This window comes from Oncorhynchus masou, chromosome 20 (genome assembly GCF_036934945.1).
Source record: "Oncorhynchus masou masou isolate Uvic2021 chromosome 20, UVic_Omas_1.1, whole genome shotgun sequence".
In the NCBI taxonomy this organism is placed as follows: Eukaryota; Metazoa; Chordata; class Actinopteri; order Salmoniformes; family Salmonidae; genus Oncorhynchus; species Oncorhynchus masou.
Genome location: NC_088231.1, coordinates 31060914 through 31084462, shown reverse-complemented (window position 1 = coordinate 31084462; position 23549 = coordinate 31060914). Strand labels below are relative to the sequence as shown.

The 23549-nt window shown below is 47.2% G+C and overlaps 1 protein-coding gene across 1 annotated transcript in view; it reads left to right on the top strand.

Moving 5' to 3' along the window:
* The window catches only part of LOC135506633 (prominin-1-A-like), a 58384-nt gene that overhangs the window by 15816 nt on the left and 19019 nt on the right, over window positions 1-23549 (top strand). The window contains exons 4-16 of the mRNA XM_064925952.1: window positions 553-770; window positions 3318-3392; window positions 4182-4245; window positions 4444-4452; window positions 4753-4912; window positions 7756-7908; window positions 8277-8400; window positions 10672-10775; window positions 11956-12040; window positions 12491-12637; window positions 15630-15701; window positions 16932-17024; window positions 18101-18118. Coding sequence (XP_064782024.1) covers window positions 553-770; window positions 3318-3392; window positions 4182-4245; window positions 4444-4452; window positions 4753-4912; window positions 7756-7908; window positions 8277-8400; window positions 10672-10775; window positions 11956-12040; window positions 12491-12637; window positions 15630-15701; window positions 16932-17024; window positions 18101-18118 — 1322 coding nt within the window. The remainder of the gene's footprint in view (window positions 1-552; window positions 771-3317; window positions 3393-4181; window positions 4246-4443; window positions 4453-4752; window positions 4913-7755; window positions 7909-8276; window positions 8401-10671; window positions 10776-11955; window positions 12041-12490; window positions 12638-15629; window positions 15702-16931; window positions 17025-18100; window positions 18119-23549) is intronic.

Sequence of the window (23549 nt, the reverse complement as noted above, 5' to 3'; positions counted from 1 at the left end):
CAGTCAGTGGTGTCAGGATGAGAACTGACCTCCAGTCAGTGGTGTCAGGATGAGAACTGACCTCCAGTCAGTGGTGTCAGTGTTAGAACTGACCTCCAGTCAGTGGTGTCAGTGTTAGAACTGACCTCCAGTCAGTGGTGTCAGTGTTAGAACTGACCTCCAGTCAGTGGTGTCAGTGTTAGAACTGACCTCCAGTCAGTGGTGTCAGTGTTAGAACTGACCTCCAGTCAGTGGTGTCAGTGGTGTCAGTATTAGATCAGTGGTGTGTCATGCCCTCACCTCACACGACCTCTCCTCTCCTCTCCTCTCCTCTCCTCTCCTCTCCTCTCCTCTCCTCTCCTCTCCTCTCCTCTCCTCTCCTCTCCTCTCCTCTCCTTTCCTCTCCTCTCCTCTCCTACCCCATCATCTCCTCTCCTCTCCTCTCTTCTCCTCTCCTCTCCTCTCCTACCCCATCATCTCCTCTCCTCTCCTCTTCTACCCCATCATCTCCTCTCCTCTCCTTTCTCCTCTCCTCTTCTACCCCCTCCTCTCCTCTCTGCCTTTCCTCCATAGCTCTGCGTGAGTCTAAGGAGGCGTTGGAGAGTGTTAGTTCTTCGTTGGATGTTCTTCATGAGGGAACGTCTCGCCTGGCGCTCCGTCTGACGTATGAACGGACCTCCCTGTCCAACACCCTGTCTGATCCGGCCTGCACTAACGGAGCTGTGTCGCGCACCTGCAACAGCATCCGCATGACACTCCCACAGCTGGGAATCAACAGCAACTTCTCTGGGGTACGTTCACACCTGCTACAACATCCACATTACACTCCCACAGCTGGGAATCAACAGCAACTTCTCTGGGGTACGTACACACCTGCTACAACATCCACATTACACTCCCACAGCTGGGAATCAACAGCAACTTCTATGGGGTACGTACACACCTGCTACAACATCCACATTACACTCCCACAGCTGGGAATCAACAGCAACTTCTCTGGGGTAAGTTCACACCTGCTACAACATCCACATTACACTCCCACAGCTGGGAATCAACAGCAACTTCTCTGGGGTACGTTCACACCTGCTACAACATCCACATTACACTCCCACAGCTGGGAATCAACAGCAACTTCTCTGGGGTACGTTCACACCTGCTACAACATCCACATTACACTCCCACAGCTGGGAATCAACAGCAACTTCTCTGGGGTACGTACACACCTGCTACAACATCCACATTACACTCCCACAGCTGGGAATCAACAGCAACTTCTCTGGGGTACGTACACACCTGCTACAACATCCACATTACACTCCCACAGCTGGGAATCAACAGCAACTTCTCTGGGGTACGTACACACCTGCTACAACATCACATTACACTCCCACAGCTGGGAATCAACAGCAACTTCTCTGGGGTACGTACACACCTGCTACAACATCCACATTACACTCCCACAGCTGGGAATCAAACAACTTCTCTGGGGTACGTACACACCTGCTACAACATCATTACACTCCCACAGCTGGGAATCAACAGCAACTTCTCTGGGGTACGTACACACCTGCTACAACATCCACATTACACTCCCACAGCTGGGAATCAACAGCAACTTCTCTGGGGTACGTACACACCTGCTACAACATCCACATTACACTCCCACAGCTGGGAATCAACAGCAACTTCTCTGGGGTACGTACACACCTGCTACAACATCCACATTACACTCCCACAGCTGGGAATCAACAGCAACTTCTCTGGGGTACGTACACACCTGCTACAACATCCACATTACACTCCCACAGCTGGGAATCAACAGCAACTTCTCTGGGGTACGTACACACCTGCTACAACATCCACATTACACTCCCACAGCTGGGAATCAACAGCAACTTCTCTGGGGTACGTACACACCTGCTACAACAACATTACACTCCCACAGCTGGGAATCAACAGCAACTTCTACGTACACACCTGCTACAACATCCATTCAAACTACACACTCCCACAGCTGGGAATCAACAGCAACTTCTCTGGGGTACATACACACCTGCTAAATACAACATCCTAAACATTACTAAACATGCTAAACATTCACATGCTAAACACTAAACACACTAAACATGCTAAACACTAAACATGCTAAATACTAAACATACTAAACATGCTAAACACTAAACATGCTAAACACTAAACATGCTAAATACTAAACATGCTAAATACTAAACATGCTAAACACTAAACATGCTAAACACTAAACATGCTAAATACTAAACATGCTAAATACTAAACATGCTAAATACTAAACATGCTAAACACTAAACATGTTAAATACTAAACATGCTAAACATTCAACATGCTAAACACTAAACACACTAAACATGCTAAACACTAAACATGCTAAACACTAAACATGCTAAATACTAAACATACTAAACATGCTAAACACTAAACATGCTAAACACTAAACATGCTAAATACTAAACATGCTAAAATACTAAACATACTAAACATGCTAAACACTAAACATGCTAAATACTAAACATGCTAAATACTAAACATGCTAAACACTAAACATGCTAAATACTAAACATGCTAAATACTAAACATACTAAACATGCTAAACACTAAACATGCTAAATACTAAACATGCTAAATACTAAACATGCTAAACACTAAACATGCTAAATACTAAACATGCTAAACACTAAACATACCTATGCATTAAACATACTAAACATGCTAAACACTAAACATGCTAAACATGCTAAATACTAAACATGCTAAATACTAAACATTAAACATGCTTAAACATGCTTACTAAACATGCTCCTAAAACTAAACATGCTAAACAAGTAAAATTAAACATATTTTAAACATGCTTAAACATACTAAACATGCTAAATACTAAACATGCTAAATACTAAACATGCTAAACACTAAACATGCTAAATACTAAACATGCTAAATACTAAACATGCTAAATATGTACTCTCTGTTTACGGACAAATAGCATTCTAGTTTGCTCTGTTTTTTTGTTAATTCTTTCCAATGTGTCAAGTAATTATATTTTTGTTTATCTCTCCATCCATCCATCCATCTCTCTCTCTTCTGTCTTTCTCTCTCTCTCTCTGTCTCTCTCTACCTCTCTCTCTCTCTCTTTCTGTCTTTCTTTCTGTCTTCTCTCTACCTCTCTCTTTCTGTCTTTCTCTCTCTCTCTCTCTCTGTCTCTCTCTACCTCTCTCTCTCTCTTTCTGTCTTTCTCTCTCTCTCTCTGTCTCTCTCTACCTCTCTCTCTCTCTTTCTGTCTTTCTCTCCATCCCCCCTCTCTCTAGTTACCAGACGTCAGTCCCCAGTTGGCCAGTTTAGAGATTGTCCTGAAGACAGACCTCAGCAACATTTTACAGAAGGTACCATTCTGCTCTCTCCATCTCATCCTATATCTGTAGGCTGTGGGGGTAGGGGCAGTAACCACAGGGTTGTCGGTTTGATTCCCAGGTCTCACTGACTGGTAAATGGAGGGTTGCAATGTATCATATCCCCCCTACAGCTGCTCTGCCCCTGAGCAATGCCCTGCTGTGTGTCAGGTTAGATAATGTATCATATCCCCCCTACAGCTGCTCTGCCCCTGAACAATGCACTGCTGTGTGTCAGGTTGGATAATGTATCATATCCCCCCTACAGCTGCTCTGCCCCTGAACAATGCACTGCTGTGTGTCAGGTTGGATAATGTATCATATCCCCCTACAGCTGCTCTGCCCCTGAACAATGCACTGCTGTGTGTCAGGTTGGATAATGTATCATATTATCTAAAGATTTTCTATCCTTTTCTCTCTCCTCTCCAATCTCTCCTCTCTCCTTTCTCCTCTCTATCCTCTCCTCTCCTTCTCTCCCCTCCTCTCTCCTCTCCTCTCCTCTCTCCCCTCATCTACCCTTTCCTCTCTCCTTTCTATCCTCTACTCTCCTTCTCTCCCCTCCTCTCTCCTCTCCTTCTCTCCCCTCTATCCTCTCCTCTCCTTCTCTCCCCTCCTCTCCTTCTCTCCCCTCATCTACCCTCTCCTCTCCTTTCTCCTCTCCTCTCCATCCTCTCCTCTCCTTCTCTCCCTCTCCCTCTCTCCACTCATCTACCCTCTTCTCTCCTTCTCTCTCCTCTCCAACCTCTCTCCTTTCTCCTCTCCTCTCCATCCTCTCCTCTTCAGGGTTATTCATCCTTCAACGACACCCCCAGACTGGTCCAACAGCAGACTAAGAATGTAGTAGCAGGTATGTTGTGTGTGTGTGTGTGTGTGTGTGTGTGTGTGTGTGTGTGTGTGTGTGTGTGTGTGTGTGTGTGTGTGTGTGTGTGTGTGTGTGTGTGTGTGTGTGTGTGTGTGTGTGTGTGAGTGTTGTGTTTGGTCATCATCCTCATCATCTCTTCTCCATCCTGCGCTGCGTTTGTGGAAAACCTTCTCTACACTACAGCTCTGCCTAGTAAGTCTGTCTGTCTGTCTGTCTGTCTGTCTGTCTGTCTGTCTGTCTGTCTGTCTGTCTGTCTGTCTCTGTCTCTGTCTCTCTCTCTCTCTCTCTCTCTCTCTCTCTCTCTCCTCTCCTCTCCAACCTCCTCCTTTCCTCCTCTACCCCCTCATCTCCTCTCCTCTCCTCTTCTACCCTCTCCTCCTCTCAATTCCTCTTCTACCCCCACCTCTCCTCTCCTTTCTTCTCTCCTCTCCTCTTCTACCCCCTCATCTCCTGTCCACTCCTCTCCTCTAACCTCTCCTCTCCTCTGTCTAGGAGTGAAGGCCATGCTGGATAAAATAGGAGTAGAGATTATAGGTTTCTCTAAGATGTTCCCAGTGGAAGCATCTCTGGCCAACTTCACCATCTTCCTGAGTCAGGGCCAGAAGAACATGGAGGCCTACTACCCTCAGATAGACCAGCTGGACTTCTACAGGTCTGTGTGTTTAGATGGACTTCTACAGGTCTGTGTGTTTAGATGGACTTCTACAGGTCTGTGTGGTTAGATGGACTTCTACAGGTCTGTGTGTTTAGATGGACTTCTACAGGTCTGTGTGTTTAGATGGCCTTCTACAGCTCTGTGTGTTTAATACAGATGGACTTCTACAGGTCTGTGTGTTTAGATGGACTTCTACAGCTCTGTGTGTTTAATACAGATGGACTTCTACAGGTCTGTGTGGTTAGATGGACTTCTACAGGTCTGTGTGTTTAGATGGACTTCTACAGGTCTGTGTGGTTAGATGGACTTCTACAGGTCTGTGTGTTTAGATGGACTTCTACAGGTCTGTGTGTTTAGATGGACTTCTACAGGTCAGTGTGGTTAGATGGACTTCTACAGGTCTGTGTGTTTTAGATGGACTTCTACAGCTCTGTGTGTTTAGATGGACTTCTACAGGTCTGTGTGGTTAGATGGACTTCTACAGGTCTGTGTGTTTAGATGGACTTCTACAGGTCTGTGTGTTAGATGGACTTCTACAGGTCTGTGTGTTTAGATGGACTTCTACAGGTCTGTGTGTTTAGATGGACTTCTACAGGTCTGTGTGTTTAGATGGACTTCTACAGGTCTGTGTGTTTAGATGGACTTCTACAGGTCTGTGTGTTTAGATGGACTTCTACAGGTCTGTGTGTTTAATAAAGATGGACTTCTACAGGTCTGTGTGTTTAGATGGACTTCTACAGGTCTGTGTGTTTTAGATGGACTTCTAAAGGTCTGTGTGTTTAATACAGATGGACTTCTACAGCTCTGTGTGGTTAGATGGACTTCTACAGGTCTGTGTGTTTAATACAGATGGACTTCTACAGGTCTGTGTGTTTAGATGGACTTCTCCAGGTCTGTGTGGTTAGATGGAGGTCTGTGTGGTTAGATGGACTACAGGTCTGGACTTCTACAGGTGTGGTTAGATGGACTTCTACAGGTCTGTGTGTTTAGATGGACTTCTACAGGTCTGTGTGTTTAATACAGATGGACTTCTACAGGTCTGTGTGTTTAGATGGACTTCTACAGGTCTGTGTGGTTAGATGGACTTCTACAGGTCTGTGTGGTTAGATGGACTTCTACAGGTCTGTGTGTTTAGATGGACTTCTACAGGTCTGTGTGTTTAGATGGACTTCTACAGGTCTGTGTGTTTAGATGGACTTCTACAGGTCTGTGTGTTTAATACAGATGGACTTCTACAGGTCTGTGTGTTTAGATGGATTTCTACAGCTCTGTGTGTTTAATACAGATGGACTTCTACAGCTCTGTGTGTTTAGATGGACTTCTACAGGTCTGTGTGTTTAGATGGACTTCTACAGGTCTGTGTGTTTAGATGGACTTCTACAGGTCTGTGTGTTTAATACAGATGGACTTCTACAGGTCTGTGTGTTTAGATGGACTTCTACAGGTCTGTGTGTTTAATACAGATGGACTTCTACAGGTCTGTGTGGTTAGATGGACTTCTACAGGTCTGTGTGTTTAGATGGACTTCTACAGGTCTGTGTGTTTAGATGGACTTCTACAGGTCTGTGTGTTTAGATGGACTTCTACAGGTCTGTGTGTTTAGATGGACTTCTACAGGTCTGTGTGTTTAATACAGATGGACTTCTACAGGTCTGTGTGTTTAGATGGACTTCTACAGGTCTGTGTGTTTAATACAGATGGACTTCTACAGGTCTGTGTGGTTAGATGGACTTCTACAGGTCTGTGTGTTTAGATGGACTTCTACAGGTCTGTGTGTTTAGATGGACTTCTACAGGTCTGTGTGTTTAGATGGACTTCTACAGGTCTGTGTGTTTAGATGGACTTCTACAGGTCTGTGTGTTTAATACAGATGGACTTCTACAGGTCTGTGTGTTTAGATGGACTTCTACAGCTCTGTGTGTTTAATACAGATGGACTTCTACAGCTCTGTGTGTTTAGATGGACTTCTACAGGTCTGTGTGTTTAGATGGACTTCTACAGGTCTGTGTGTTTAGATGGACTTCTACAGGTCTGTGTGTTTAATACAGATGGACTTCTACAGGTCTGTGTGTTTAGATGGACTTCTACAGGTCTGTGTGTTTAATACAGATGGACTTCTACAGGTCTGTGTGGTTAGATGGACTTCTACAGGTCTGTGTGTTTAGATGGACTTCTACAGGTCTGTGTGTTTAGATGGACTTCTACAGGTCTGTGTGTTTAGATGGACTTCTACAGGTCTGTGTGTTTAGATGGACTTCTACAGGTCTGTGTGTTTAGATGGACTTCTACAGGTCTGTGTGTTTAGATGGACTTCTACAGGTCTGTGTGTTTAATACAGATGGACTTCTACAGGTCTGTGTGTTTAGATGGACTTCTACAGGTCTGTGTGTTTAATACAGATGGACTTCTACAGGTCTGTGTGTTTAGATGGACTTCTACAGGTCTGTGTGTTTAATACAGATGGACTTCTACAGGTCTGTGTGGTTAGATGGACTTCTACAGGTCTGTGTGTTTAGATGGACTTCTACAGGTCTGTGTGTTTAGATGGACTTCTACAGGTCTGTGTGTTTAGATGGACTTCTACAGGTCTGTGTGGTTAGATGGACTTCTACAGGTCTGTGCGGTTAGATGGACTTCTACAGGTCTGTGTGTTTAGATGGACTTCTACAGGTCTGTGTGTTTAGATGGACTTCTACAGGTCTGTGTGGTTAGATGGACTTCTACAGGTCTGTGCGGTTAGATGGACTTCTACAGGTCTGTGCTGTGTTCGGTGATGTATATAACAGTGTTATTACAGGTCTGTGCTGTGTTCGGTGATGTATATAACAGTGTTTTTACAGGTGGATAGGCTGTGTTGCCGTGCTGTGTTCAGTGGTTCTGGTTTTGACCTTTAACTTCCTGGGTCTGTTGTGTGGAACGTGTGGCTACGACAAACAGGCCACGCCCACCACTCGCGGCTGCCTATCAAACACCGGAGGCAACCTGCTAATGGCGTGAGTAACCATGACAATATCCTGGCAGCATCCATAATATCACACTTCTCTCTCTGCCCCCTCCCCTCTGTCTCTCTCTCTCTCTGTCTCTCTCTCCCTGTCTCTCTCTCCCTGTCTCTCTCTCCCTGTCTCTCTCTCCCTGTCTCTCTCTCCCTGTCTCTCTCTCCCTGTCTCTCTCTCTCTCTCTCTCTCTCTCTCTCTCTCTCTCTCTCAATTCAATGGCTTTCTCTCTCTCTCTCTCTCTCTATATATATATATATCTGTCTCTCTGTCTCTGGCTCTGTCTGTCTGTCTGTCTGTCTGTCTGTCTGTCTGTCTGTCTGTCTGTCTGTCTGTCTGTCTCACTGTCTCTCTCCTCTTCATCTCAGAGGTGTAGGGTTCAGCTTCATCTTTGCCTGGGTATTGATGGGGCTGGTATCAGCAGGGTTTGTTGTCGGGGGCAACATTGAGAAGCTGTTCTGTGAACCGCTTGCTAACAGACAACTGTTCAAGGTACACACCTTCCCCCTTTCTCTCCCCCTCTCCCCTCCCTCTCTCACCCTCTCCCTTTCTCTCCCCCTCTCCCTTCCCTCTCTCACCCTCTCCTCCTCCCTCTCTCACCTTCCCCCTTTCTCTCCCCCTCTCCCTTCCCTCTCTCACCCTCTCCTCCTCCCTCTCTCACCTTCCCCCTTTCTCTCCCCCTCTCCCTTCCCTCTCTCACCCTCCCCTCCCTCTCTCACCCTCTCTCTCTCACCCTCTCCTCTTCCCTCTCTCACCCTCTCCCCCCTCTCTCACCCTCCCCTCCCTCTCTCTCACCCTCTCCTCCTCCCTCTTTCACCCTCTCCTCCCTCTCTCACCCTCTCCCCCTCTTTCACCCTCCTCCCTCTCTCACCCACCCCCTCCCTCTCTCACCCCTCTCTCTCTCACCCTCTCCTCCTCCCTCTCTCCCCCTCTCCTCCCTCTCTCACCCTCCCCTCCCTCTCTCACCCTCTCCCCCTCTCTCTCACCCTCTCCTCCTGCCTCTCTCACCCTCTCTCCTCCCCCTCTCCCCCTCTCCCTTCCCTCTCTGCCCCTCTCCCTTCCCCCTCTCACCCTCTCCTCCTCCCTCTCTCACCCTCTCCCCCCTCTTTCACCCTCCCCTCCCTCTCTCACCCTCCCCTCCCTCTCTCACCCTCTCTCTCACCCTCCTCCTCCCTCTCTCCCCCTCTCCCTCCCTCTCTCACCCTCCCCCTCCCTCTCTCCCTCTCTCCCCTCCCTCTCTCACCCTCTCCCTCCTCCTCTCTCACCCTCTCCTCCTCCCTCTCACCCTCTCCTTCCCCCTTTCTCTCACCCTCTCCCTTCCCTCTCTCACCCTCTCCCTTCCCTCTCTCACCCTCTCCCTTCCCTCTCTCACCCTCTCCCTTCCCTCTCTCACCCTCCCCCTCCCTCTCTCCCCCTCTCCCCTCCCTCTCTCACCCTCTCCTCCTCCCTCTCTCCCCCTCTCCCCTCCCTCTCTCACCCTCTCCTCCCTTCCCTCTCCCCCTCTCCCCTCCCTCTCTCACCCTCTCCTCCCTTCCCTCTCTCACCCTCTCCTCCCTTCCCTCTCTCACCCTCTCCTCCCTCTCTCACCCTCTCCTCCTGCCTCTTTCACCCTCTCCTCCCTCTCTCACCCTCTCCCTTCCCTCTCTCACCCTCTCCTCCTCCCTCTCTCACCCTCTCCTCCTCCCTCTCTCACCCTCTCTCCTCCCCCCTCCTCCCCCCTCTCTCCCCCTCTCTCACCCCCTCTCTCACCCTCTGACCTCCTCTCTCACCCCTCTCTCACCCTCTCCCCTCCCTCTCTCACCCTCCCCTCCCTCTCTCACCCCTCCTCCTCCTCCCTCTCTCACCCTCTCCTCCTCCCTCTCTCACCCTCTCCTCCTCCCTCTCTCACCCTCTCCTCCTCCCTCTCTCACCCTCTCCTCCTCCCCTCCCCTCCCTCTCTCACCCTCTCACCCTCTCCCCCTCTCTCCCCCTCTCTCCCCCCTTTCTCTCCCCCTCTCCCTTCCCCTCTCTCACCCTCCCCTCCCTCTCTCACCCTCTCCTCCTCCCTCTTTCACCCTCTCCTCCTCCCTCTCTCACCCTCTCCTCCTCCCTCCCTCCCCCCTCTCCCCCTCCCTCTCTCACCCTCCCCTCCCTCTCTCTCACCCTCTCCTCCTCCCTCTTTCACCCTCTCCTCCTCCCTCTCTCACCCTCTCCTCCCCCTCTCTCCCCCTCTCTCACCCTCTCTCATCCTCTCACCCCCTCTCTCACCCTCTCACCCCCTCACTCACCCTCTCATCCCCTCTCTCACCCTCTCACCCCCTCACTCACCCTCTCATCCCCTCTCTCACCCTCTCTCTCACCCAGTATCTAGACACTACAGCCCTGTGTCCTCCAGTATCTAGACACTACAGCCCTGTGTCCTCCAGTATCTAGACACTACAGCCCTGTGTCCTCCAGTATCTAGACACTACAGCCCTGTGTCCTCCAGTATCTAGACACTACAGCCCTGTGTCCTCCAGTATCTAGACACTACAGCCCTGTGTCCTCCAGTATCTAGACACTACAGCCCTGTGTCCTCCAGTATCTAGACACTACAGCCCTGTGTCCTCCAGTATCTAGACACTACAGCCCTGTGTCCTCCAGTATCTAGACACTACAGCCCTGTGTCCTCCAGTATCTAGACACTCTGTGTGTGTGTGTGTGTGTGTGTGTGTGTGTGTGTGTGTGTGTGTGTGTGTGTGTGTGTGTGTGTGTGTGTGTGTGTGTGTGTGTGTGTGTGTATAGATCATAGACACTCCCTACATGGTCCATCCTGCCAAGAAGAACTTCCTGCCTGGCATGCTGTTCCAGAACCCTAACATCAACCTGACTGTAGGAAGCATGTACCGGTGAGAGACACACACACACACACACACACACACACACACACACACACACACACACACACACACACACACACACACACACACACACGCACACAGACCAACACACACACACCATTCACATCACTGGACACAGACATTAGTTCAGTTTGATTTAGGTGTTTAACTACGTGACTTCACAGTCAAATCAACAAAATACTCATTGGATTGAAAAAGGGCACCAATTCCCCCAAATTCCTCTACAGTAGTTAGGATTACAGTAGCTAGGATTACAGTAGCTAGGTTTACAGTAGCCAGGATTACAGTAGCTAGGTTTACAGTAGCTAGGATTACAGTAGCTAGGTTTACAGAAACTAGGTTTACAGAAGCTAGGATTACAGAAGCTAGGTTTACAGTAACTAGGTTTACAGTAATTTGGATTACACAAGATAAGTTTACAGTAGCTTGGTTTACAGAAGCTAGGTTTACAGTAGTTTGGATTACAGAAGCTAAGATTACAGTAGCTAGGTTTACAGTAGCTCGGTTTACAGAACCTAGGTTTACAGAAGCTAGGATTACACTAGTTAGGTTTACAGTAGCTAGGTTTACAGTAGCTAGGTTTACAGAAGCTAGGTTTACAGTAGCTGGGTTTACAGTAACTAGGTTTACAGAAGATAGGTTTACAATAGATAGGTTTACAGAAGCTATGTTTCCAGTAGCTAGTTTTACATAAGATAGGTTTACAGTAGCTAGGTTTACAGAAGCTAGGTTTACAGTAGTTTGGATTACAGAAGCTTTGTTTACAGTAGCTAGGTTTACAGTAGTTTGGATTACAGAAGCTAGGTTTACAGAAACTAGGATTACAGAAGCTAGGTTTACAGTAGTTTGGATTATAGAAAATAGATTTACAGGTGTTTGGATTACAGAAGCTAGGTTTACAGTATCTAGGTTTACAGAAGCTTGGTTTACAGAAGCTAGGTTTACAGTATTTTGGATTACAGAAGCTAGGTTTACAGTAGTTTGGATTACAGAAGATAGGCTTACAGCAGTTTGGATTACAGTAACTAGGTTTACAGAAGCTAGGTTTACAGTAGTTTGGATTACAGAAGTTAGGTTTACAGTAGTTAGGTTTACAGTAATTTGACTATGCTATGATAACAACGGTGTGTGTGTGTGTGTGTGTGTGTGTGTGTGTGTGTGTGTGTAGAGACTGCTATGATAACAACGGGCTGTACCATGCTCTGCAGCTGGAGACAATGTTCAACATCAACACCTTCCTCAAAACAACCGTGGTATGTCAGGGTCTGTGTGTGTGTGTGTGTGTGTGTGTGTGTGTGTGGGAGGTTTGTGTGTGTCTGTGTGTGTGGGTCTGTGTGTGCGTGTGTGTGTGTGTGGGTCTGTGTGTGCGTGTGTGTGGGGGAGGGTCTGTGTGTGTGTGTGTGTGTGTGTGTGTGTGTGTGTGTGTGTGTGTGTGTGTGTGTGTGTGTGTGTTACAGTTCTGCCATTGGGTTATTGTTCTAGATAAAGTGTTGAGATAGTCATTCCTAGAACTGTTACACACCCTACCATTCATAAGTGTTTTTGTATCGGTCTCTGTGCCTCTGTGTCTGTGTGTGTGTGTGTGTGTGTGTGTGTGTGTGTGTGTGTGTGTGTGTGTGTGTGTGTGTGTGTGTGTGTGTGTGTGTGTGTGTGTGTGTGTGTGTGTGTGTGTGTGTGTGTGTGTGTGTGTGTGTGTGTGGCAGTTTAACAAGGACCTGGTGAAGGTGTTTGACAGCGTGAGCATCGACCTCCAGAGCATTGTGTTATTGGAGCAGGATGGACGGGATAACCTGCTAACCTTCTCTAACGCTGGGATAGGAGATATTAACTATGCTGCTTACCTAGCAGAGGTATAACCCCTGACCTCTAACCCTAACCCATGATCCCTGACCACTGAACCCTAACCCATGACCCCTGACCTCTAACCACTTAACACTGACCCCTGACCACTAAACCCTGACCCCTAACCACTGAACCCTGACCCCTAACTAGAGGTCGACCGTTTAATCGGAATGGCCGATTTCAAGTTTTCATAACAATCGGAAATCGGAATTTTGGGGCGCTGATTTGATTTTTTATACCTTTATTTAAGGCAATTCAGTTAAGAACACTTCTTATTTTCAATGACGGTGGGTTAACTGCCTGTTCAGGGGCAGAACGACAGATGTTTACCTTGTCAGCTCGGGGATCCAATCTTGCAACCTTAAAGTTAACTAGTCCAACGCTCTAACCACCTGCCTCTCATTGCACTCCACGAGGAGCCTGCCTGTTATGTGAATGCAGTAGAAGCCAAGGTAAGTTGCTAGCTAGCATTAAACTTATCTTATAAAAATCAATCAATCATAATCACTAGTTAACTACACATGGTTGATGATATTACTAGTTTATCTAGCGTATCCTGCGTTGTTATATTATATCATATAATCGATGCAACGCTGGGGGATGATTTAACAAAAGCGCGTTTGGGAAAAAAGCACAATCGTTGGACGGCTGTACCTAACCATAAACACCAATGCCTTTCTTAAAATCAATACACAGAAGTATATATTTTTAACCCTGCATATTTAGCGAAAAAAATCCAGGTTAGCAGGCAATATTAACCAGGGAAATTGTGTCACTTCTCTTGCGTTCGGAGTCGGTGTATATGCAACAGTTTGGGCCGCCGGGCTCATTGCGAACAAGTTTGCCAGAATTTTACTTAATTATGACATAACATTGAAGGTTGTGCAAAGTAACAAGGAATATTTAGACTTGTGGTGCCACCCGTTAGATAAAAAACGTTTTGTTTTCGAAATGATAGTTTCCGGATTCGACCATATTAATGACCAAAGGCTCGTATTTCTGTGTGTTGTGTTATAATTAAGTCTACGAGCCCAGGGAGGAGCGAGGAGAGTGATGGAAGCTATACTGTTACACTGGCAATACTATAGTGCCTATAAGAACATCCAATAGTCAAAGGTATATGAAATACAAATGGTATAGAGAGAAATAGTCCTATAATAACTACAACCTAAAACTTCTTACCTGGGAATATTGAAGACTCATGTTAAAAGGAACCACCAGCTTTCATATGTTCTGAGCAAGGAACTTAAATGTTAGCTTTCTGACATGGCACATATTGCACTTTTACTTTCTTCTCCGACACTTTGTTTTTTCATTATTTAAACCAAATTGAAATGTTTCATTATTTATTTGAGGCTAAATTGATTTTATTGATGTATTAAGTTAAAATAAGTGTTAATTCAGTATTGTTGTAATTATTATTATTATTATTTTTTAAATGTTTTAAAATTTATTTATTTTTTAAATCGGCCGATTAATCGGTAGCTGCTTTTTTGGCCCGAAATCAGCGTTGAAAAATCATAATCGGTCGACCTCTACCCCTAACCCCTGACCCCTAACCACTAAACCCTGACCCCTAAACCCTGACCCCTGATCACTAAACCCTGACTTCTAACCCCTGACCACTGAACCCTGACCACTAAACCCTGACCACTGAACCCTGACCCCTAACCACTAAACCCTGACCCCTAACCACTAAACCATTTACATTTACATTTAAGTCATTTAGCAGACGCTCTTACCCAGAGCGACTTACAAATTGGTGAATTCACCTTCTGACATCCAGTGGAACAGCCACTTTACAATAGTGCATCTAAATCATTTAAGGGGGGGGGTGAAAAGGATTATCCTATCCTAGGTATTCCTTGAAGAGGTGGGGTTTCAGGTGTCTCCGGAAGGTGGTGATTGACTCTGCTGTCCTGGCGTTGTGAGGGAGTTTGTTCCACCATTGGGGGGCCAGAGCAGCGAACAGTTTTGACTGGGCTGAGCGGGAACTGTACTTCCTCAGTGGTAGGGAGGCGAGCAGGCCAGAGGTGGATGAACGCAGTGCCCTTGTTTGGGTGTAGGGCCTGATCAGAGCCTGGAGGTACTGCGGTGCCGTTCCCCTCACAGCTCCGTAGGCAAGCACCATGGTCTTGTAGCGGATGCGAGCTTCAACTGGAAGCCAGTGGAGAGAGCGGAGGAGCGGGGTGACGTGAGAGAACTTGGGAAGGTTGAACACCAGACGGGCTGCGGCGTTCTGGATGAGTTGTAGGGGTTTAATGGCACAGGCAGGGAGCCCAGCCAACAGCGAGTTGCAGTAATCCAGACGGGAGATGACAAGTGCCTGGATTGCGCCGCTTCCTGTGTGAGGCAGGGTCGTACTCTGCGGATGTTGTAGAGCATGAACCTACAGGAACGGGCCACCGCCATGATGTTGGTTGAGAACGACAGGGTGTTGTCCAGGATCACGCCAAGGTTCTTAGCGCTCTGGGAGGAGGACACAATGGAGTTGTCAACCGTGATGGCGAGATCATGGAACGGGCAGTCCTTCCCCGGGAGGAAGAGCAGCTCCGTCTTGCCGAGGTTCAGCTTGAGGTGGTGATCCGTCATCCACACTGATATGTCTGCCAGACATGCAGAGATGCGATTCGCCACCTGGTCATCAGAAGGGGAAAAGGAGAAGATTAATTGTGTGTCGTCTGCATAGCAATGATAGGAGAGACCATGTGAGGTTATGACAGAGCCAAGTGACTTGGTGTATAGCGAGAATAGGAGAGGGCCTAGAACAGAGCCCTGGGGGACACCAGTGGTGAGAGCGCGTGGTGAGGAGACAGATTCTCGCCACGCCACCTGGTAGGAGCGACCTGTCAGGTAGGATGCAATCCAAGCGTGGGCCGCACCGGAGATGCCCAACTCGGAGAGGGTGCTCGTTAGGGGTTAAACCCTGACCCCTAACCACTAAACCCTGACCCCTAACCACTAAACCCTGACCCCTGACCACTGACTTTGTGTGTGTAGGTGAATAAAGGTGTAACTCTGGTGGATCTGCTGTCGTTTTCCAACGAGCTGGAGGCCCAGGCCGACCTTCTGGTGAGTCCCCTAACCCCTCTAGACCCTAACCCCTAACAAGCTGGAGGCCCAGGCCGACCTTCTGGTGAGTCCCCTAACCCTAACCCCTAACGAGCTGGAGGCCCAGGCCGACCTTCTGGTGAGTCTCCTAACCCCTAGACCCTAACCCCTAACGAGCTGTAGGCCCAGGCCGACCTTCTGGTGAGTCCCCTAGACCCTAACCCCTAACGAGCTGGAGGCCCAGGCCGACCTTCTGGTGAGTCCCCTAACCCTAACCCCTAACGAGCTGGAGGCCCAGGCCGACCTTCTGGTGAGTCCCCTAACCCTATCCCCTAACGAGCTGGAGGCCCAGGCCGACCTTCTGGTGAGTCCCCTAACCCTTACCCCTAACGAGCTGGAGGCCCAGGCCGACCTTCTGGTGATTCTCCTAACCCCTAGACCCTAACCCCTAATGAGCTGGAGGCCCAGGCCGACCGTCTGGTGAGTCTCCTAACCCCTAGACCCTAAACCCTAACGAGCTGGAGGCCCAGGCCGACCTTCTGGTGAGTCCCCTAACTCTAACCCCTAACGAGCTGGAGGCCCAGGCCGACCTTCTGGTGAGTCCCCTAACCCCTCTAGACCCTAACCCCTAACGAGCTGGAGGCCCAGGCCGACCTTCTGGTGAGTCTCCTAACCCCTAGACCCTAACCCCTAACGAGCTGGAGGCCCAGGCCGACCTTCTGGTGAGTCCCCTAACCCCTAGACCCTAACCCCTAACGAGCTGGAGGCCCAGGCCGACCTTCTCGTAAGTCCCCTAGATCCTACCCCCTAGACCCTAACCCCTGGACCATAACCCCTAGACCTTACCCCTAGATATAGATATAGACCCTGTAACACGATATAGACCCTGTAACATGATATAGGCCTCCAAATGAATATTGATATGGTGAAGCTAAATGCTAATGCTACGTCCTGTGTGTTAATATGGATTTGGTGAGGCTAAATGCTAATGCTACGTCCTGTGTGTTAATATTGATATGGTGAGGCTAAATGCTAATGCTACGTCCTGTGTGTGAATATTGATATGGTGAGGCTAAATGCTAATGCTACGTCCTGTGTGTTAATATGGATATGGTGAGGCTAAATGCTAATGCTACGTCCTGTGTGTTAATATGGATATGGTGAGGCTAACTGCTAATGCTATGGCCTGTGTGTTAATATGGATATGGTGAGGCTAAATGCTAATGCTACGTCCTGTGTGTTTGTGTGTAGCCGCGGGGAGCTCTAGAGAATGCTTTGAAGGGTCATGCCAGCAGCATACGACAGATCCACAGAGAACAGGTCGTCCCCATGGAGCAGGCCATGGTAAACCCACACACACACACACACACACACACACAGAGAACAGGTCGTCCCTATGGAGCAGGCCATGGTAAACCCACACACACTCACACACACACTCACAGAGAACAGGTCGTCCCTATGGAGCAGGCCATGGTAAACCCACACACACTCACACAGAGAACAGGTCGTCCCTATGGAGCAGGCCATGGCAAACCCACACACACACACATATACACACTCACACAGAGAACAGGTCGTCCCTATGGAGCAGGCCATGGTAAACCCACACACCCCGACGCGCACTCACACACACACTCACAGAGAACAGGTCGTCCCTATGGAGCAGGCCATGGTAAACCCACACACCCCGACGCGCACTCACACACACACACACACAGAGAACAGGTCGTCCCTATGGAGCAGGCCATGGTAAACCCACACACACACACTCACACAGAGAACAGGTCGTCCCTATGGAGCAGGCCATGGTAAACCCACACACCCCGACGCGCACTCACACACACACACACACACTCACATATACACTCACACAAACCCACACACCCCGACGTGCACTCACACACACACACACATATACACACTCACACACCCCGACGCGCACTCACACACACACACATATACACACTCACACAAACTCACACACCCCGACGCGCACTCACACACACACACATATACACACTCACACAAACCCACACACCCCAACGCACACTCACACACACACACACACACACACTCACATATACACACTCACACAAACTCACACACCCCGACGCACACTCACACACACACACTCACATATACACACTCACACAAACCCACACACCCCGACACACACACACACACACTCACACATACACACACACACACACACACACACGTGTACTCACATACACACATACTCATATAAACAGTCTTTCTCCCAAAGACCTGGTAAGAGACAGCTTGACTGATTTCTGTTCTTCCTCAACGTTCCTGCTGTTCTCTCTCTCCCTCTCCCCATTTCTTCTCTCTCCCCCTCGGTTTCTCTTCTTGTCTCTCTCTCTCTCACTAATATTCACATATAAATGGTGGCCCAGAAATTTGTCCGAGCGCGGGTAAGCTTGGTGTCTGTCTGTCTGTCTCTCTCTCCTCTCCTCCTCCTCCTCCTCCCCCCCCCTCCCCTCTCTCTCCCTCCCTCCCTGAAATGTGTCCGAGCGCAGGTAAGCTTGGTGTCTGTGTCTGTCTCTCTCTCCTCCTCCTCCTTCTCTTCCTCCCCCCCCCTCCCCTCTCTCTCCCTCCCTCCCTGAAATGTGTCCGAGCGCGGGTAAGCTTGGTGTCTGTGTGTAGTTTGTGTATATTTCTACACCGAGCCTTCAGAAACTATTCACACCCCTTGACTTTGTTGTTGTGTTACAGCCTGAATTTAAAATGGATTACATTTAGATGTGTATAGGCCACTGATACAACAATAGCCCATAATATCGAAGGGGAATAATGTTGTTGTTTTTTCAAAATGTTTACAAAGTAATTAAAAATGAAAAGCTGAAACGTCTTGAGTCAATAAGTATGACTAGCTCATCTCTGTACCTCACACATACGATTACACTATATATACAAAAGTATGTGGACACCCCGTCAAACTAGTGGATTTGGCTGTTTCAACCCGTTGCTGACAGGTGTATAAAATTGCATAGACAAAAACTGTCAGTAGAATGTCTATTATTGTGAAGTGGAAACGTCTAGGAGCAACAACGGCTAAGCCGCAAAGTGGTAGGCCACATAAGCTCACAGAACGGAACAACAGAGTGCTGAACAACGCAGTAAAACTCGTCTGTCGTCGGGCTGCAGCGCCGTTCCACTACCGAGATCCACACTGCCACTGGAGGTCAGCACAACAACTGTTCGTCTGTTCATGAAATGGGTTTCCGTGACCGAGCAGCAGCACACAAGCCTAAGATCACCATGCGCAACGCCAAGCGTCGTCTGGAGTAAAGTTCACGGCCATTGGACTCTGATGAATCACGCTTCAACATCTGGCAGTTTGACGGACGGATCTGGGTTTGGCGGATTCCAGGAGAACGCTTCCTGCCCCAATGCATAGTGCCAACTGTAAAGTTTGGTGGAGGAGGAATAATGCTCTCAGGCTGTTTTTCATGTTTCGGGCCCCTCGATTCCAGTGAAGGGAAGTCTTAACACTACAGCATACAATGACATTCTAGATGATTCTGTGCTTCCAACTTTGTGGCAACAGTTTGGGGAAGGCCCTTTCCTGTTTCAGCATGACAACGCTCCAGTGCACAAAGTGAGGTCCATACAGAAATGGTTTGCCGAGATCTGTGTGGAAGAACTTGACTGGCCTGCACAATGCCCTGACCTCAACCCCATCGAGCGAATTTGGGATGAATTGGAACGCCGACTGTGAGCCAGGCCTAATCGCCTAACAGCAGTGCCCGACCTCACTAATGCTCTTGTGGCTGAATGGAAGCAAGTCCCCGCAGCAATGTTCCTACATCTAGTGGAAAGCCTTCCCAGAAGAGTGGAGGCTGTTATAGCAGCAATGTTCCAACATCTAGAGGAAAGCCTTCCCAGAAGAGTGGAGGCTGTTATAGCAGCAATGTTCCAACATCTAGTGGAAAGCCTTCCCAGAGGAGTGGAGGCTGTTATAGCAGCAATGTTCCTACATCTAGTGGAAAGCCTTCCCAGAAGAGTGGAGGCTGTTATAGCAGCAATGTTCCAACATCTAGAGGAAAGCCTTCCCAGAAGAGTGGAGGCTGTTATAGCAGCAATGTTCCAACATCTAGTGGAAAGCCTTCCCAGAGGAGTGGAGGCTGTTATAGCAGCAATGTTCCTACATCTAGTGGAAAGCCTTCCCAGAAGAGTGGAGGCTGTTATAGCAGCAATGTTCCAACATCTAGTGGAAAGCCTTCCCAGAAGAGTGGAGGCTGTTATAACAGCAATGTTCCAACATCTAGAGGAAAGCCTTCCCAGAAGAGTGGAGGCTGTTATAGCAGCAATGTTCCTACATCTAGTGGAAAGCCTTCCCAGAAGAGTGGAGGCTGTTATAGCAGCAATGTTCCAACATCTAGTGGAAAGCCTTCCCAGAAGAGTGGAGGCTGTTATAGCAGCAATGTTCCAACATCTAGAGGAAAGCCTTCCCAGAAGAGTGGAGGCTGTTATAGCAGCAATGTTCCAACATCTAGTGGAAAGCCTTCCCAGAGGAGTGGAGGCTGTTATAGCAGCAATGTTCCAACATCTAGTGGAAAGTCTTCCCAGAAGAGTGGAGGCTGTTATAGCAGCAATGTTCCTACATCTAGTGGAAAGCCTTCCCAGAAGAGTGGAGGCTGTTATAGCAGCAATGTTCCTACATCTAGTGGAAAGCCTTCCCAGAAGAGTGGAGGCTGCTATAGCAGCAATGTTCCTACATCTAGTGGAAAGCCTTCCCAGAAGAGTGGAGGCTGTTATAGCAGCAAAGAGGGGAACAACTCTATATTAATGTCCATGATTTTGGAATGAGATGTTGGACAAGCAGTTGTCCACATACTGTTGGGCATAAAGTAATACTGTAAAACATGTGGGAAAGCAAATAACTTTTTGTCTTGAATACAAAGTGTTGTTTGGGGCAAATCAAATACAACACATTACTGAGAATTGCTCTCCATATTTTCAAGCATAGTGGTGGCTGCATCATGTTATGAGTATGCTTGTAATTGTTGACGATGAGGGAGTTTTTCAGAATAAAAGAGAAACGGAATGAAGCTAAACACAGGCAAAATCTGGTCCAGTCTGCTTTCCAACAGACACTGGGAGATTAATTCACCTTTCAGCAGGACAAGAACCTAAAACACAATCCTAGAGGAAAACCTGGTTCAGTCTGCATTCCACCAGACACCTTTCAGCAGGACAAGAACCTAAAACACAATCCTAGAGGAAAACCTGGTTCAGTCTGCTTTCCACCAGACACTGGGAGATTAATTCACCTTTCAGCAGGACAAGAACCTAAAACACAATCCTAGAGGAAAACCTGGTTCAGTCTGCTTTCCACCAGACACTGGGAGATTAATTCACCTTTCAGCAGGACAAGAACCTAAAACACAATCCTAGAGGAAAACCTGGTTCAGTCTGCATTCCACCAGACACCTTTCAGCAGGACAATAACCTAAAACACAAGGCCAAATCTACACTGGAGTTGCTTACCAAGAAGACAGTGAATGTTCCTGAGTGGAATAGTTACACTTTTGACTTAAATCTACTTGAACATCTGTGGAAAGATCCTGGAAATGGTTGTCGAGCAATGATCAACAACCAATGTGACAGAGCTTGAAGAATATGTTAACGAATAATGGGCAAATGTTGCACAATCCAGGTGTAGAAAGAGCTTAGAGACTTACCCAGAAAGACTCACAGCTGTAATGACTCTTAGACACTTACCCAGAAAGACTCACAGCTGTAATCACTCTTAGAGCCTTACCCTGAAAGACCCACAGCTCTTAGAGACTTACCCAGAAAGACTCACAGCTGTAATGACTCTCAGAGACTTACCCTGAAAGACTCATAGCTGTAATCACTCTCAGAGACTTACCCAGAAAGACTCACAGCTGTAATCACTCTTAGAAACTTACCCAGAAAACTGTAATCACTGCCAAAGGTGCTTCTACTAAGTATTGACTCAGGGGTGTGAATACTTATGTACATTAGATATTTCTGTATTTCATTTTCAATAAATGTTCTACCATTTCTCAAAACATGTTTTTAATTTGTCATTATGGGGTTTTGTGTATAGATGGGTGAGAATAAAACATCTATTTAATCCATTTTGAATTTAAATTGTAAGACAACTAAATGTGAAATAAGTCAAGGGGTATAGTTTCTGTGTGTGTGTATATACAGTACTAGTCAACGGTTTGGACACACCTACTCATTCAATGATGTTGTTCTGGACAGCGTTGTGTATTTGTGTTGTAATACGCTGTGGTACTCGGTGTGTGTTGTGATGTTGTTGTTCTGGACAGTGTTGTGTATTTGTGTTGTAATACGCTGTGGTACTCGGTGTGTGTTGTGTTGTGTATTTGTGTTGTAATACACTGTGGTACTCGGTGTGTGTTGTGGTGTTGTGTATTTGTGTTGTAATACACTGTGGTACTCGGTGTGTGTTGTGGTGTTGTGTATTTGTGTTGTAATACACTGTGGTACTCGGTGTGTGTTGTGGTGTTGTGTATTTGTGTTGTAATACACTGTGTTACTCGGTGTGTGTTGTGTTGTTGTGTATTTGTGTTGTAATACGCTGTGGTACTCGGTGTGTGTTGTGGTGTTGTGTATTTGTGTTGTAATACGCTGTGGTACTCGGTGTGTGTTGTGGTGTTGTGTATTTGTGTTGTAATACACTGTGGTACTTGGTGTGTGTTGTGTTGTGTATTTGTGTTGTAATACACTGTGGTACTCGGTGTGTGTTGTGGTGTTGTGTATTTGTGTTGTAATACGCTGTGGTACTCGGTGTGTGTTGTGGTGTTGTGTATTTGTGTTGTAATACACTGTGGTACTTGGTGTGTGTTGTGTGTTGTTCTGAACAGTGTTGTGTATTTGTGTTGTAATACGCTGTGGTACTCGGTGTGTGTTGTGGTGTTGTGTATTTGTGTTGTAATACGCTGTGGTACTCGGTGTGTGTTGTGATGTTGTGTATTTGTGTTGTAATACACTGTGGTACTCGGTGTGTGTTGTGTATTTGTGTTGTAATACACTGTGGTACTCGGTGTGTGTTGTGATGTTGTTGTTCTGGACAGCGTTGTGTATTTGTGTGAGAGAAAATAAATGTTGTTTGTGTTATTATTGGTTATTACCGTTTTACATTTTTCTATTGGTTTTAAAATGTTTATATTTTATTTTTTAAACTTCCGTTTAGCTTCAGTTAGTTTTCAGACTTGATTTGCTACTTTTTATTCACTTTCAGTTTTGAGGCAGTAATACAGAAGGTGATCGTCAGATCAAGGGTTAGTTTAGGTTTAAATGATAAAGTAATGATCAATGGATTTAAAATGAATAGCACTGAGACTGGTGGAACACACATGGTGGAAGGGAACTATCTCTCATGTTTACACCAATCCAATGCTTCTTTAGGAGTACATGTAAGAAGAATCAAGTTAGCAACCCAGATCATTGTTTCCCTGTTAGCTCGTGAGCTATCTGTAGAGATCTATCTGAAACACGGCCCTCTTCAGTAACTAGACCTATCTGAAACATGGCCCTCTTCAGTAACTAGACCAATCTGAAACATGGCCCTCTTCAGTAACTAGACCTATCTGAAACATGGCCCTCTTCAGTAACTAGACCTATCTGAAACATGGCCCTCTTCAGTAACTAGACCTATCTGAAACATGGCCCTCTTCAGTAACTAGACCTATCTGAAACATGGCCCTCTTCAGTAACTAGACCTATCTGAAACATGGCCCTCTTCAGTAACTAGACCTATCTGAAACATGGCTCTATTCAGTAACTAGACCTGTCTGAAACATGGCCCTCTTCAGTAACTAGACCTATCTGAAACATGGCTCT